Genomic DNA, 17,521 nt, shown 5'->3' with positions numbered 1-17,521 from the left:
CCAGAGGCAGTTCACGATCAACAGTCTCTTCTAAAACTGGAGCTGGTGGAGGCTATATATTGTTTTAGAGGTAAAATAATCGGTCTCCAGTGGGGAGTATGAAGGGCTGCAAGCTGTGATTACTTGAGCAGTGTATTAACAAAGCAATACCAGCAGAGGCTGAGCTAAACGGGGAGCTTCCCGCGTACCAAATCCATCGATCTGCAGAACAGCAAGAGGAGCTTTCTGCCATGGGACATAAGTATGACGAAGATTGCTTCTTTCCCCAGTTTCTGCCCATTCCCAAGGACTCCTTATCAGTCACGCATACAGTACTGCTGGCCCAGGAAGAGCTTATACTGTGTTGCGCCACAGAGCACTGAGTAAACTGTGATTAATTAAAAATAATTAAAAAATAAGAAACTTTAAAATAAAACCCACGACACTTACGCCATTGCTTCAAGGGAAAAGTATAATATGAGACAAAAGGGTTCTCATTTTATCTTCTCTTTTCCCACTCCTGTAGAAATCCAGCAGCCTATAGTGCAAACCTTCTGTCCACTGTATCTCAATAAATAAAACACCGATAATGTCCCCAAATTCAAGACATTATTATTGCTCTACAAACCTGGAGACTTACGGTAAATTTTAAAGCACCTTCCATTCTCGCTCCTATGAGGAATGGCTTTGTGATACCTTTTTCTAAGAAAGGCTTCAATAAAATCTTTCCCTACGTATCTCTTCTGCTGTTCAGTCACCCATGTCCTGATCTGCCACAGGAGACTCGCATCTAATTAGATCCCAGAGAGAAGCTGGACTTCTAGGAATGAAAGACATGTAACATTTTGCAGGATCTAATGATAAATCTCAGCCTTGAAGGGTTCAAGAAATTAAACTATATTATCCCAGATAGTTATATTATACATATATTATAATAAGCATATTGTAGCTATGTGTACCACTACAAAGTCAGTCGCTGAGATGTGGGTAAAACACTGTCTTCCTCTTTCTTGGGCTAATCTTTGTGTTTGGTTATAACTAAGACCCCACTTAAGGACAAGGTGGAAGAAAATATCCCATAGATGGAAATCCATATTATGACGCATACCACATCATAACATTATCACTTATAACATCCCCTAGTGACACAGTAGATATTAGTAGTATTTATTAAGACTTTATTTCTGAATTACCATTCTTCCCTCTGGAAGTCTAAAATAAGCCAATACCAAAAGGAAACACATTTTTGGAAGTACTTAACTCTTATTCTAGTTCTTCTGATTTAAAACATTCCCAAGTATCATTTAAGGAAGATCCATGAGCACTGAATATAATCTTTTTTCCTGCATTTTGAGCAACCATTTTTATGTTATTTCATCAAAAACAACAACGACAAAAAAAGCAACAGCCTTTCCAGCCTTTTCAAAGATGTCCTTAGGTGTTCTATTGGCTGTCGTTTAGTGTTGAAAGATCTTTGTACATACTCTTTGGGCTAACCCCCCAATACAAATTTCTGCTGTTCACAAGAAAACTTCAGCTCCTAGCAAGATTACTTGAAAAAACAAGGCTCCCCCCCCAAGTGATATTGAAATTGAGAACTTTTCTTCCGTTCCCTCATCTGACGATCACTTATAAATATTGCCTATAATTATGGCTTAAGTTGCAACGAAAGGGATTACAGGCAGAAGCTGAAAATGTAAATGGAATTGCATATCAAGAATTGTCCAGTAGGGAGGATGGCTATTTTAGATCTCCTCTACAAGGTATTGGAAAAAAATCCATGCAAAGTAACAAACCGGTTCAGCTGTAGTAAAAATTAAAGGCAGAAAACACAGAGCTGCTACAAAAGTCAGGGAAACAGGCACTCGTCTTACAAGAAGATGGCAACCTCAGATTTTAGTTGAGATGGACTAAATCAAAGCTTTTTGTAGAGTTTCATATGCTCATAAGAAGTTTATATACAGGACTGTGAAATTACTGGAAAAGCACTGAATGCTCCCTGTTTATACCAACAATTTTAGAAGCTACTCTGAATTTGAGAGAGAATTATAGACTTTAACGTGGAAAGATCATCCTTTCTTGTAATTACTTGACAGAAACTACTGCTCTCTGGTTAAGTATTCACTTGCACAAGAAATCAAACTCATCTCCATCGTTAAGGAGACAGGCTGATTGCTAGAAGTCCTGTGTCTAGCCAGAATATTTGCTTCTGGAGAAGATGAGAAGCAAGCAAAAACAGGGTATCTGCAAACCACATGTACCTACCTCCACAGCAAGAGAAGCAGCACAGAGATGGAGAGTAATTCTTTGGGGGCCACTTAGTATTTTGTAAAAAATATTTCAATAGTACTATTTACAGGTCACTTTCAGGACAGCCACAAGTGGCCTGACAAGCCACCTTGTCAGAAACATCCCTCGCACCACTCCAAAAGGCCCTATTGTATAATCCTTAATGCTCAGGTAACACACAGGAGATCACCATCAACTCATTTTCTGTGTCTCAAACTGAATTTTCATTCTCCTGCAGGTAAGTCATTACACTGAACTACTTGGCATCAGCATCTCCTGCCTCTGCCCAACTTAGAAATGATCTCCTCTTCCTTTTGAGATCCTGAGCATTTACTGATGTCTATATTGGAAAACAGACTTTTGGAGCAATCACCTAGTACTTCAGCAGGTATAAACACTTCTTCCATTTCTTAGATATCGATACATAGCTAGTCTAAAATGGCAAAGCTGGAGAGCAGAGCCCTGCTGAACAAGCTAATGTAGACCGGGAATTCGAAAATCCATACAGAAAGACTACATTAAGCCTAAGCAGAAAACCACACTTAAATGGAAAAAATAATAGCAAGTCCAAACGTCAGGCCAATTCTGTTTGGATTTCAGAGAAATCGAGTCCCACTGCTCTTCCATCTTTCAAGCCCGTCCCTGGGGATGGAGACAGATTTCCCGTGAGGTTCAGTTTCTTTGCGCAGCCACAAGGAAAAAATTTAGCATCTTTCTACTCTTTTACACACAGCCATCATATTTTACAACACTGTAAAAAGAGACAGGCCAGAGAAGTTTACAGTCCAGGACTGGTAGAAGTATCTTTTTACCTCCCTTGAAACTCAATTAGGAAGGCACAGGTTTCTCTATAAATTAACTAGGAAGGTTACGATCTGTCTCTTGGGAAGTACCAATTCAAAATTCATTTCCAGTTGTGCATGTTTCACATGCAGAATTAGTATCCCTGTCAAGCGCAATGAGCCATCTCTTCAAGAAATTCCTACCAAAATAAATCACTGAAATTGAGAAACTGGATGTAATCATCCTCCCCTTCCTCCCCCTTCCCCTTCTCTTTTATGCTCTTGTGCAGACAACCTGCACCAAATGCCAAGGATCTGAAGCTGAGAACTGCACCTTGAACACAGGATATATGGGGAAATGCTTGTTTATTCACAATTTTGAATGCCTGACTGCATTGCTGTGTAAATCACTTTTTTTTACAGAAAATATGCGAATTCTATGACACACTTCGCAACACTGACATTTTTGCAGTGCTACAATCTTTACAGGCTCTGGGGAAGGTAACTACTTGAGCTTTCCACAAGGTGGCACAGTTCCCTTTGCTGAAAGATAGCTTTACTCCGTGCCACAGAGGGAATTTATTTTTTTAAATGTACCGGCCATTACCATGAACAGGTTTAAAATCTCCAAAATATCTCTAACAAGGTTTCTTTTAACAAATTCTTCCAATAGAGAGTTTAATGAGTTAAAAAAAAGCTTCCTTCTAGGCTGTAAAGAAAGAAAAAAATCTGTGCTTGCTGCCACACAAAAGCAGGCTTCAAACAAATACAGTTCAGGCAAGTCATGTGGCAGAGGAGAGGTTAAAATTCTGATTTATACAAGTGTCAGGTCATCAGTTTCAAATCTCATCACACTTTTTACTCACAATATTTTGGGTACAATGGGCTAGGCAAGCAATTCACCTACCACACACCCTTACCACCCGTGTCGGCATTGAAGATCCCACAGGTAATGGGATCTTCCTGTTGTTTCCTGACCATCTCCCGTCCCTGCAAAGGACAGCTGTGCAGCAGCTCCTTGTCTGCAGCTGCAAGCTCTACTCAGCCTCTGGTGCTGCCGAGCAAGGCCCAAGCTGCTGACCCCCACTGGCAGAGCCACACGTTGTCACTGCTACACAACAGCCCCATCGGGCAGTGACAGGTAGTCCTTTGAGTCAAGAGATTTAGAAAAACATAAAGTACATGTGTAATTCCTCCTCTATTTCTTGCCTTGCTCCTCTCAGTCACTTCTCCTGTGAACGTTTCAGCGTTCAGCTATTACTCATTTAAGTGTCATCAGCATGGTTTGGCCTAAACAGGAGAAACAAAAACAGCTGATACAGACAAGCTTTTGGCTTCAACCCATTTCACAGATACCAGATGGGTATCGCTTCCATAAAGCTTGGAGTTAAAGATCTAGCCAGAGAGGAAGGGAGATGCTGACACGAGTATTCCTTGTCCACACAAGCACTGCCACAGTTCCCCGTGCAGGAGGGCTCCCTAATCCTACCCTGCACAAACCACCTGGTAAAGAATCAGCCTTATCAAAATACTGCCTCCCTGCAATGCTTTCCACACCCTAAGACTTATCTTTGAAGGGATAGCTTTCTGGTTCTGAGGACCGGTACCTAACGCTCATCACTCCCCCACTCCATTACTGTGCCTGTCATTGTAAGGAGCACAGCTGAAACCTTGCTTTTTAACTGCCAGCCTGCCGAGCGGAGCACGCTTATTTACATCTGATTTAAACATCACAAGCCAAATAATCAAGATGACAAAGACATTTAAGTACCCTGATCAATCTGTTTTCTCTCCTAAAATATATCATTAATGCTATTATAATTATTAAATCTGTTGCATACTGTCTTTCTGCATATAAGTAGCTTCTGCTCCTGTCAGTCACTGCAGTTACATGGCACAGCCAAAACACTTATTGAAATTACTTGGATTTCCAATTATAGCATTTCACATACATCCTTAAAAATGGATGCAAGCACATGGCAAAACTGTCAACAAGACAAATCTGGAGATGTGTATGCAAGCATTCAAAACCTTCTGCTACTTCTTTCCCCTCAAAAAGTTTAGTTTACATCAGTAAAGGCCCTGATTCAGTTATGGTACTTGCTCACATAGTAGTCTCATTTTTCTTTACAAATTTTATCCTCAAACTAAATTGCATTCTCTGTTCTCTAAAATACAAAGTTCCTTGTTCTAAAAAAGCAAATTCCCTGTTACTAGCTGAGAATTCCAGAAGCCACACGAACAAGAGTATTTAAAAAGGGGACCGACTTTAGAATACAGAACAAACGCTGTCACAGAAAGCCCCAGGAAGCTATCCAGCCATGACAAACTACAGATCCCTCTCATATTTAGGACAGAAGACTTGCTTGGTTGTGCAAGGGGTCATTTCTTACTTCTGGACAGTAGAATCTTCAGCTGTAACACTGTCACACTTTCCTGGCCAAACTGAATGAAGCAAATCTGCAAACTTCTTTGATGGAACAAGTCTTGAATGGTCAATCTACATTGTGCCAAAAGGAGGAGTGTATTTAACTTCGCAACCAAGGAGACATTCTGCAGCGTGCCAAGTTGTGTTCACAATTGCAAATTTTTAATCATTATGCCATTTTGTGTATCTTGTTACAGACCTTGGCTTCTGGATCACTGTTGATGCTACAGGAATCATCATCATCAGATTGAGGAGCATTTCTGTTACAGAAAAAAAAAATAAACAAAAAAATCAACCTTAAAATCACACACACACACAAAAAAAGAATTACAGCAAAGCACGAGATGGATCTGGTCATTCCAGAGGCTTCTGTAGTCACTGTACCTGAGCTTCAAGGAGGCATAGCGCAACGTTGCTCCTTCAAACTCTTTCAGACTTGGGTCTGGGTTCACAGTGGCTGCATGCAGATCCTAGAGATAAAGGTAGCATTGTCAGTATAGTATTAAAGACACCACCACGTTAGTTCTTATTTCAAAGGGAAATTAAATCCTCCCTGCAAAGAAGCGATAGTATTTCTGGCTGAAGTTGAAAAGAGGCATGCATACATAGTCTCAAGCTGCATTTCATTCAGTGCAGGCATCTTATTCATTACTTCATGGCAGTTGCCCTGCAAGTTTAGACTGAATCCATTCCAAGTGGAAAGATCAGAAAAAGCAGCATGTTTGTGAGCTAGACGTCCCTAGCAGTACCCCCATTCACTTCAGCCTAGGTTATGAATGACATTCATGGAAAAATAAAAGGGGAAAAAAACAGCCACTGCCATGCAAAAAACAAGGGTAATAGTATTAAAGGTTCTAAAATCTGACAATATACTTGCCTTCCAAATGTCACTATTAATCTTTCCCCCATTCAGTACAGCAAAATCACTCCATGGCTGTTTCTAGACACATAATTATTCACACAGGAAGAAGCACATTGATAAAAAAAAGAAAAAAGAAAAAGAAAAAAAACACAAGACACCGTTGTTAGCATTGATATTTACAGGATGGGTTAGGGAACAGATCACCTCAAACTTCAGCTAATTACTGTATCGTGGCATTTGGAGGAAAGGGGAGAGAAGACATGCCTCTAACAGTTACTTACCAAAACAAATGATTGAAACAAGGGAAGTTAATATAAATTAGGAACGGACAATGAAATTACTCTTTAACTATGATCTTAAAAGCAAGCAAAATGAATCTGAATATGAATGTTGGCCACAGCTGCCACAGCCTTTGATAAACAGCAATTAAGGGGAAACATTAGGATTTCCATTTGATTGGCACATTTGTTAGAAGACTAACACTACTGGAACTAGGTATACTGAAACACAACGATATATACAAGGATAAGGTACATACAAGGTAAAGATCAAATACTTTCTAGAGAAAAAGCACAAGAAATGGACAGTGAAGGGAAGGAGGATTAGTAAGGAGTACAGAGGGATTTCTGGCTGAAGAAGTAGTTTTGTAAAGTCTACCAGCCTTTAAAAACAAAAACAGAACAAATAATAAACCAACCAAATAAACAAAAAACCAAACCCTCTCATTTTCTATTCAATATTCTTTAAGTTTTTGGAGGCCTTCACTGGTGCAGTCAAGACAGAGGAGCGGGTTTAGCAGTACAGCAACCTGAGGTTTGCCCTCTGCAAAGCCTGGGAGGAGCAGCTGATGGTGGAGCTGTCCCTCTGCTTCCCCATGGGGACAGGGACCCCCGAGTCCTGAGCAAGAGCCAGGTGGGACAGGAGATTCGGGTGCTGAGACGCCCCTCTTCATAGCGCCCCAAATCCTCGGGCAGTCAGTGCTGTAGCTGACAGCCCTCTCAAGATGAGCCCTCCCAGGCTGCCCAGCTCTGAGCCTCTCACCTCAGAACAGTTCTCAGGATATCCCCCCGGAGCAATTATTTGAGAAAAACAACTCCCACCAGTAACTCTGCCCAACCACACCTCTGAATTACTTAGCCGTTGTTAGCTTTTCCTACCAAGCCCCTCGTTTTTAGTTATTAGCTGCTAGTAGCTATGTTACCTACAGAAGAGCTTCTAGAGGTGATGCAGGCCTGGGACGAGTCATACTTTAAGAAGACTGACTACTGTCACCAAATTGGGCTGGGACCTCAAAGAAGCTCTTACTGGAAATTAAGGCCCGTGACTCTGCACAGGAGATGGGGAACAGGCAGAAAAATCTCCTCTAACCTTGGGAAGGGAATGCACAGAAGACGAGGATTTACAAAAGAAGTCATCCAGCGACACAGAGGAGAAAAGAGCCAATTAAAACTAAAGCAACTTTAACCAGCTGTCCAAAACCAAAATACATTTTTCTGCTTTTAAGGCAGAGGAAGGGAGGGAATGCTCCAGGTTATCCATATTTAACATTTATTAGCATTTCTCTTAAATATGCAGAAATTTTGCATAATGCTTAACCCGTACTTGGTTTGGATTGAAATTTACTGATTGTCTTGTAAAGAAAAATTGTTTTGCAGCCCGTGCAAAAGTAAGACATTTTTGTTTTTTTCCTTTTTAAAACCTCTTTGCCATTTGTACACATTATGGCATCATTTCTCCCTACTCATTTTTTCTGATTCTCTGTGCTAAATACCCATAAGAAGGTGTGGAATAAAACTGACTTTATCTTTGTTGACCACCCTCAGCTGTAAGCCACCTTCTACCAAATGAAGCAAAGCTTCTGTATGTCCCATCATTTGAGAGACAGGGGCACAAAGTTCAAAATAAAAATAATAAAATAAAAAGAAGGAACAAGAAAAAGGTGAAAATAACATTAGTCTGGGAAAAAGAAAAAAGAAAGTGTTTCTAAATGTTTATTTGACAAACCCAAAAGCTGAAATAGCCCAAATAAACTCATCTCAGGTCTAGCACGTGATGCTTCACAGAAAAATGTGAAAAGGATAAAAAGACTTTTAGGGACTCATGGAAGCCTACTGGGACAGGTAAGAAATGCTACCCATGCTTCAATCCTAGATTATAGACTTCCATCCCTCTAAAACCTCAGTTTCCCCAACCTTTTCAGAAGAAAGCAACACAAATTCCAGCACATGGGAACGAGCTAAAAGAGCCCTTCCAAAGCAGACAAGCTCAGAGCACAGGCTTCCAACAGCTCTGTGGGAACCAGCAGATCACAGCTCCCGCGTGCTCCAACTTCGAGCTGGAACCCGTCCACCACAGCTGCTGCTGCCAGTGGCAGCACCAGGATATAGATTCTTGGGAGCCCCTATCCTAGATCAAAATCCACATCTTTTGTGACGTGTCAGGTTGGCCAGACCACAAATTACCAGATTAATCCTATCAGTCTGCTGGTATTTTAGGGCAATGTTATCTTAGGTAATGTCTAAGTCAAAAAAAAAATAAATCAGTATTATTTAAATAATGGTATGTTAGAAGCTTATAAACAAATGCAAAACCCTCGAGAAACAAATGCTTTGGCCTGTACCTACAATTTAGATAACCATATGATATTATCATATTAATATAAATATTAGAGACTTGCTTATTTTCTGCATCATCTTTTAAACTGCAGTGTATGGTCTTGATGCTGCCAAAGATCTGCACATGCATACAGTGCGGCTGAATCAAATTCTTCACTGCATTAGCACTTTCACATCAAAACCTAAATGAGCCTACTGTGTACTCACATATACCGCGTTTTAGAATAACTCCTCAAATGTATTATTTTATACATCTGCACTGTATTAAAATCCGTGTTGTTACAATTCCTACGCTTCATACTCTTGATGGTAATGCTGAGAATTATCATTATTTATAATGACGAACGATTCTCTTTTTAAAGCAAACAAAATGATAAAAGGTTAAAGGTATACCTGCCACATTACCAGCAGGTCTGACGTTTTCAGTGTAAAGGCATTTTAAACAGGGGTAGAAAAATACTTCAAACGAATATACGCATTCTCCCTCTGCAGTTTTGCCAACCAAACTGATTTCTGGGGGCTCTTGAAAGACATCTCTAACTTACAAATTGAAGCCCTGTTGTCCATATCCTACAGTACAAGAAATACTTAATGGTGAAGTTATATCCCTCACTTAAACATTCCAGGAATTTATACTGGAAGAATGTGCAGCACTCTACATTCAGCATTTCTGGGTATTTTTCATGTTCTCTACATGACTGATGCAAATTGCTGTCTTTCTCCATGAACCTCTCAGAAATAATTTCCAATGTGTTTGGTGCACAGTGCATTCCACAGGAGCTCGACTGTGAACTGTAACTGAAATGTTGTGGTTAGGTTTGTAACCTTATGACTAACATTTATGAACATGTGGGAGCATTCCTTCTGAAATAAAGAACAAGAACGTACATGTTTAAGCCTATCTGGGATAAGGGTCAAGACTGTAATACATACTTGGATGTCCTTAACTGCTCTCAGCTTTCATTTAAGTTCTTTTGGTTCATGTATCAACAAAATCAAGAACAGAAGAAATGTCATATCTAAATACATTTAAAAAATAAATAAAAATCAAGGATTGCCTGATCCAAAAACCAAAGCTAGTACAAAGACTTCCATTGATTCTGTAAAAACTGTGCACATTCTTCTGAAAGGTTAGTACAAAAAAAAATTACATTTCAAAATAATTTGATAGTGTTAGTACTCCAGTCCACAAAAATCTTCCCAACTTCTAAAACTAAAGTGATAGCACTTTTTGAAGCATACTCTTCTTTCTGAGGATTTATTTTATATTTCTACATATATGACATCAATCAACCTTCTGGATTGTGCCTACAAGGATTATTTTAAGAGGCTGTATCATCTATTGCTCTTTCAGCCCATGTGGAAGAGAAGAGCATGTTTCTTTCTGTTTTTAATTAAAGACCGACTGCAACACAGTGATCCACTTGTGCAGATATTTTGTACTCATGGGATGTTAAGAGGCTTATACTTGAGAATATTTGACGTTTAGTTAATAGAAACTACCCTGTAAAGGAACCGGTGCCTCAAATGATGACTCAGGTATCTTTGTGTGCTACTCCTACCACGTGAAACAGAAAGAAGATATAATTACAAAGAGTCTAGCAAAAAAAGACTGCTATAACATGCAGAAATTTTACGTATCCTGTACCCATATAATGGAGTAATGCTTCAGCACATGCTAGAGAACTACTATCATTTCACATCAATCACATACTAGGTAATTTATGTGAGGTGTCTGATTTCATCCTACACATTCAAGGTTTAGGATGCTTCATGAGGCACAGCTAGTACAAAATATACATCGATATATCACATATCAACAAATAGCTATGCTTTGGGATAATATTAGGCCCCATATTCTAAAGTTCACTTTAGGTAACAACCTGCAACTTCAAAAAAAATTGACGTAACTTTTTGTAGTATGTAGCACATAGCAGGACAGTGTGTTACCTCAGTTTCTGGAGTAGGGGATGGAGTAATGGAACCAAGTGATCCTTTCCGTGAGCCCTGGAGATCTGTTGGAATGGACACCGGACGTTGCCATTGAGTTGTTCCTGTTGGTATGTGCCAGTAGTAGATCCCAGCAATGTCATTGATCTTTTTCCAGCCAGGTGGTAAGTCGGGGTCTGTCTGAAATGATTGATCACTCCATATATCTGCTGGGAACAGAGAAAGAAAATGAAAAAAAAAAAAAGAAAAAAGAAAATGAATCAATGTTATGAAGATATGAGCAGTTTTTTCATGGACATTCCCCGTGATGCAAACAATGCACAGCAGGTCCTGCTGATGTACTGCTCTTGTGAAAATGAATACCAGAAAAACTCACTGAATAATTGAGTCTCACAATATGGTGACAAAGCCTGCATGGCTTCAATTAGCCTACGAAGAGAGGGAAATCTTACCAAAGAGCTATTCCAATATGGGGGTTACCTAATGCCATCAGATAAACTAGTTCTTCTAATAAGGTTTAGCTTCACCAACAAAATAACAAACAAATAAAACAATAAAACAATTGGACAACCTGCACTGGCTTTACTGGCAACATCCAAGAGACTGCTTGCTCAAAACCATGTGAATAAAAGAACAGACTGATCATTTTATACATGACCATGACTGTCACAAACATACTGTTCTGAATTGCTTTTATAGTGGGGTAGGAAAAAAACAAAACTCACCAACAGTGCTAACGCAGGGATGATATGCTGGCTCTTCTGGCAAATCTCCTATTAATTTAAGGACGGGCCAGCAATTCATATCATGATCTGAGACATTCCCAGACTAATATGGGATTATAGATGCATATAAGAGATGTCACCAGTGGAAACATGGTGCTCTTTAGAAAGGCAGGGGCATCACCTGTGTGCACACCACAGGGACAACTGTCTTCTGAGGGATATGTGCTTTTCAGAGGCTGGGAAGGGAGCCGGTGCTCTTCTAAACCTCGCATCTAAACTGCTTTGGAGGTGTCCTTACGTTTAGTGCTATCAACCAGCTGCTATGCTGTACTCCAAGAACTGCCAAGCTGCAGGGAAAGACAAGTACCCTCCTGGACATTTCACCAGCACTTGAGCAGACATGACAAGGACTGATACTGGCACTATGAACTGAGCTAGTGAGAGAAGAGAAAGAAAAAAAAAAAGGAAAGGAAAAAAAGCACCGTACCAAGGAGCAGTGGCTCATCTACTCCAGCAACTTTTCCAACTTTCAAAGACAGTCCTCAAAACACCCAGAGTGGAGGGCAGATGAATAACCTGACCGGGGAAGAAGTCCACCCCGTCAGAAGCACTGGAATTTGTTTAGGAAATTGTTCTGAAGCTGATAGGAGAAACGTTCCATTATTTTGACTCCTATTAAATTTATGGAAGCTAATGGGAGGTCAATAATTTAAAACTAACGGACAACACATTTTACAGAATGTTTTCTTGCATTTACTGTGAAAAAAGAGCCAACAGGAAAAGAAAACAGAACACCTTAATATCCTGATTTATACTGTTTTATATCTCTTTCATGTCTTTTTTGAATTAAAAGTTTCTTGTTAGTCTGACCTCAAGTCTCTTAAGTGCTTTAGCACTTCTGTTGCCCATTTCTGAATCCCTCTCATTTCTGCTATCCATGTTTATGCACTTGCACACACACAAACAGCATGATAACCTGCTCTGACTCTTACACTTTGTGACACAACCCAGGTTATTTCTCCCACAAAGCTACTTACAGTTCTTAAGTTACTGATTTACAACTTCAAGACTAACCTTATAAAGCTCTACAGAGAAGAAACATGACAGCATCATTACACTTAAATTCAGTAACGAGCCTCACAGACCACAATTCATGGCCCAATATCTGAAAACAGTGACATTCAAATAATCAACTCCAAAAACTCCCAAGTATAGTGAACACCCACTTCTATATGCCCCCCTCTATAGTCTCTACTGCATTCACCCACGTAGTTCCTGACTCCAAGGTCTTATGTGCTCTAAAGCCCCATTCACCTTCAGTCTTGCACGTTTTATTTTTCCAGTCGAACAGCTTACCTGCACTTTTCCCGACCGTACAAAAATAAAATAAAAGCAAAACACTTTCAGTAATTTGACCAAATCAGGCAAAAACTGCCAGGTACAAATACTGAATGTCTAAATATCACACCAAAGTTTGTGTGGTGACATCTGCAAGTCTGTATACACATGGGTAAATTTAAATAACTGGTCCATGGAATTCCGAAATATCACAATAACGCCAGTGTTCACAAAACATACGTATTGGGCCTTTCAGTGCATGCTGGAACAGGAAAATAATAAGCCTTTGTTATACAGAGAGGAGAATTTCAGATTAGTTCAGGTTCATACAGTTTATGGTATTAAACAATCATACTCCAACATTGCCATGACACGAAATGCCTTCTCTTCGCTTTGAGGTAGACACTGCTTCTGTCCCTGTTATACAGATATAACCGTGTACACATGTATTTACACATACAGTTAGCAAAGTGTATGCTATGGCTGCATTAAATTATTTCTTTCAAACCAATCAACCCAAGATGCAGAGGAAACAATCAACTTACTTATTGTAATAACAGTACCAGACAGACCTAAACAAAATTCTTCCAACCAATACAGCCCAGGGCATTCAAAGAGCTGTATTTCCCACATGAAACCACGATGGATGTCTGTGGGTGAGACACTCGTTGCTCGTCTCTGGGTACTCCTCGCACAGAGGTACTGGGCTCGGACCACGCGATGAACACGGCTGAACAGGACGAAGCCAGACCCCGTGTGTTCACACCGAACCACTATTTGCCAAACCAGTCAGTTAAGGGAACAAAAGCTGTGCAAACCTCCTTGGAAAACCTCAGTGCGCCCTCCACCTACAGCCTGTTTGTGAACACACTCGGGGCAGGCGGCCTGACAGGGCTAACCTTTTCACGAACTACGAGTTACTACCAGCACGAACTAGAAAACCTGCCTAGTTCAGTGATTGCTCTCGGAGATGAAAGCATTCATCGTGCAAGTCAAAGGCAATGAACCATTGCAAGAGATACAGCACATGAGAGCTGGAAGTAAGAGTCAACATACAAGCACAATCTGACAGGGCAGGGGGACGCACTGTGGCACCAGAGACCTACTACAGGACACCAACACATGTTGTTTACTTCAATATGGAATTTTAGGTAGTAAAATATTTTTGCGCTGAATCCCAAAGACCTCGTTAAATAGCATGACTTTGAGTCAGAAAGTCTACTATTTCTTGCACGGGCCGCTGTAAAAATGGTTCCTTACCAGGGGCACAGGAAACATGAAGGCACCACACTGATACCCTCCTACACCCAACGGTCCTTTCAGTCCCAATTTTCTTGTAAAAGGGAAAGTGCCAGCCACAAGACAAGGGAGAAAGGAAGCAGGTATCTGTATCTATTCAAGCCAATTCTGTTCACTTGGCATCAGGCAACTTGCATGTAACAAAACCAAGAGAAAATATAACCAAACACCCAGAACTTCATCCGAAACTGAGAATACCTTTTGCGCCTCCAAGGTTTTGGAGCTTAAAATATTACACGGGAACAGTTCCTTCTGGTCTCTGCACTGATTTGCTGATGAAAGGTTCTGGCTTTGACTCCATATACCAATAACTGTAGACTGCTGATACGAACTCTTATATCCTGATGACACATGGTACAATCGTGCCTTCCAAAAGGCGGATGTAAGGCCAGAAAAGGTCAACACACTCCCTCTAGAAAGACTTTTTGTGAAACTAATAACTGAAAATTTTCTGTAAAACAGAAGCACTCCCATCACAGGGAGAAACAAAAAGCACAGATATGCTCAAAGAAACAGGACTACGTGTGCTCATAAAGCCTCCGTTTTTGGAAATTGTTGTTGTTCTGATAATATGAAAAGCATGGCTTATAAAACAAAATTAGAAGACAATTCAAGAAAACGTGTGTCCTTTTGTACCACGGTTGGTTTATTTTCCATGCATATTACAGAAAGCCAGGATCTCCTAAAAGGCTATACTGGAAGAGGCTTCTTGCATGAAATGCATAAAGCAACAGGAGTAAGAAAAACCATTCTGAAACAGCATAAGGGAAAGCCACTGTAGCTGAACTGCAGGAAAATATCGACAAAATATAAAGGAAAATAAAAAAATATTGAGTTTTATTGAGTTTAAGAAACCTGGCTTCACATTACCTCTATAGCTTGTCTCTCTACAGCAAGAAAGATTCAAATTCCGATCAGTGGAAGACAGCTTTGAGAAGCAACCATTGCACAACTGCACAAAAGAACGAGCTCTATCTTTACCTAAGCCACGCAGGTTCACACAAGGCAGCAGATCTTTGAAACCTCCATAAAGACAAATACATTTAGCTGGTAATTCTGGCTAGGAGAGCTTTGTGAACACATTTTGCATTCTGAAGATACAATAAAGCCCATATAGTGTACTATGCTGCTGCTTGTAACTCCCTTTTCCAAATGTCGGCCTCTGCCAGTTACCTGACAGAGAGCACTAATAAATTCCATGCTGTAGCTACAGTTCAGGCATTAAGTCCGGCACAGCAATTAGAAAATTTAGTAATTACATTTTTATATCAAATTAAAACTATTTTATTAATATAATTTAATTTAATAATTTATCAGGTGCTGATCTAGGAAAACAGTGTTATGATACTGAAAAGAGATGGTAACAAAGAATACATTTTCCTGACGAGTATATGTAATTGGTGAGGAGGTTCTTTTGCCACAGTAGTACTTTTAGCATTTATTTCATTGCTGTTTCAGGGGAAAAAGAATATTAATCAAATCGCTGCCATTACGAATCACTCTTCAGCCCTCGTTCGATTACCATTCAGCAAGATCCTTCAGAGCAGACAAACTTGTGCAGTAAATGGAGGCCATTTGCTTCTCCCTCCTTTGGCAGTGCCGCAGACGCGACCATTCCCTCGCAGCAGTCACCCCACGCGAGGCCAGGGGAGCACTCACCGAGCGCGGGTCTTATCGGTGGCACCACAACAGATGCAAACAGTACGCCCTGAACCCCAACGCAGCGCAGCCTTCCAGCTGCTGCTCCTGACTCTGCTGGCGCTGTTTGCTGTCGGTGTGTCATTTGCGGATGTTTCATAACTGCTAAGAGGCCAAGTGCCATGAAGCAGGAGCAGCTTTTAACTAGTTCAGGCCTTCTGCAGGCAGAGCTAGGAACCGCTTTCAGTGGAAACCCAGGCAAGTCGCTTAGAAACAAACGCAGACTGGAAGAAACTGGCTGGAGCTCTGGAGGAAATTTCTAGAAGAGCAGGAATGCAAAGGTGCAGCACAATATTTGTTAATTAAAGAGTAAGTTGTGTTAAAGTTCGTTATATATATTTTTTTTTAAGAAAGATCTATACTGAAGTAAAATGTTCAATCAGGGATGATCTGGTGCTACAACAAAGGTGAAATAGGGGAACATCAGCCATACACTTGATTTCCTGTGGACCACATTCTGCTACCCAGTAATCCAGTATCGCCCCTGTCCCTTGTAAAGTTGGTATTTATCAGTATAAAACAAGCCAAATACTTCACCCACCACTGTCATCAGTTGATTTATCACCAGCCCAGTACTGAAAATCAGGCAGTATGGCACTGTGTTTGTGAGAAATTAAATAAACCTGGATCTCTTCTTGACAAAGGCTAGAAATACCACCTCAGTTCAGTAGCAAATCTCAGCACTCCTGGCTGGAAAAAACAATCTAGCTCCTTCCCTTTCCAGAGGTAAGGTAGAGGAAGACGACTGGTATATTTACAGGTCGCTTAGGCCTGGAAGAAAAAGATCGCATTTCGTGATACAAAGAAAATCTGATAATTGATACCTCAGGGAAAAATGCACCGGCAAGGGAACCGTACGTGAACATAAAAAATAATTTAAAATAGACTAGAAGCACCTTTTCTGTTTTCCTTTAGATAAACCAATCAAAGATGGATAAAAGCAGCAGCCAGGCGTTATCTCCATTTCAATGAAAACTTGGTGGTGATGACAAACATGGCGCTGTGGATGGAGACAAAAGTCAGTGACTTTTTTTTTTTAAGGGATTCACTTCCATGGCCATCATTTCTTGTACCTGGAAGCAGCTGATGATGTAAACGCAGTCACCAGCTAAAGCAAATGCAGCTCCACTGGAATCACTAGAAGGGCTTGATTTTCTGTCACTCCTTTCACTGTGTGGCAGCTGAACGACCCAGTGAGACCGCGTGCCCGCAAGGCCCGACAATACCTGCAAGCACTTGAACCTCATTATCTAAATAGGTTAGGAAATAAAATACCCATACTGTGTGAAGATAAAGATGAGAGATCTCACTTTTCTCCTTTCAGAAAGTAGGTACTCCTGGTTTAGCTCTCTCAATTCTTGTTTTGTATCGGCTCTTCCTAAAATAATCCTCCAAAGAAAAGGGATACCATCCAACTGCAGGACTTGATCTAGACTTTGATTACCTACCACTCTCAAAAGCATATTTCCACATAGAAAGGTTAATTGAAAAGAAAAGGAGTGTTCAGTGTCCAGGCTGGAAGCACGATGGTCCAAAGAGGGACACGGTCAGATTTC

At 40.4% G+C, this 17,521-nt stretch overlaps 1 protein-coding gene across 22 annotated transcripts in view; it reads right to left on the bottom strand.

Annotated features, from left to right (window-relative positions):
• APBB2 (amyloid beta precursor protein binding family B member 2) overlaps positions 1-17,521 on the bottom strand; it is a 171,255-nt gene that overhangs the window by 50,811 nt on the left and 102,923 nt on the right. For 12 of the 22 annotated variants that reach the window (XM_083833255.1, XM_083833248.1, XM_083833240.1 and 9 more), the window contains 4 exons: positions 10,906-11,114; positions 6,356-6,418; positions 5,863-5,948; positions 5,678-5,738 (listed from right to left, as the gene is read on the bottom strand). In XM_083833255.1, the coding sequence (XP_083689381.1) occupies positions 5,678-5,738; positions 5,863-5,948; positions 6,356-6,418; positions 10,906-11,114 (419 nt within the window). The remainder of the gene's footprint in view (positions 1-5,677; positions 5,739-5,862; positions 5,949-6,355; positions 6,419-10,905; positions 11,115-17,521) is intronic. The other 10 variants (XM_083833250.1, XM_083833246.1, XM_083833251.1 and 7 more) reach the window with 3 other exon arrangements.

This window comes from Anser anser (genome assembly GCF_964211835.1).
Source record: "Anser anser genome assembly, chromosome: 4".
NCBI classification, from domain to species: Eukaryota; Metazoa; Chordata; class Aves; order Anseriformes; family Anatidae; genus Anser; species Anser anser.
This window is presented reverse-complemented; position numbering and strand designations above follow the sequence as displayed.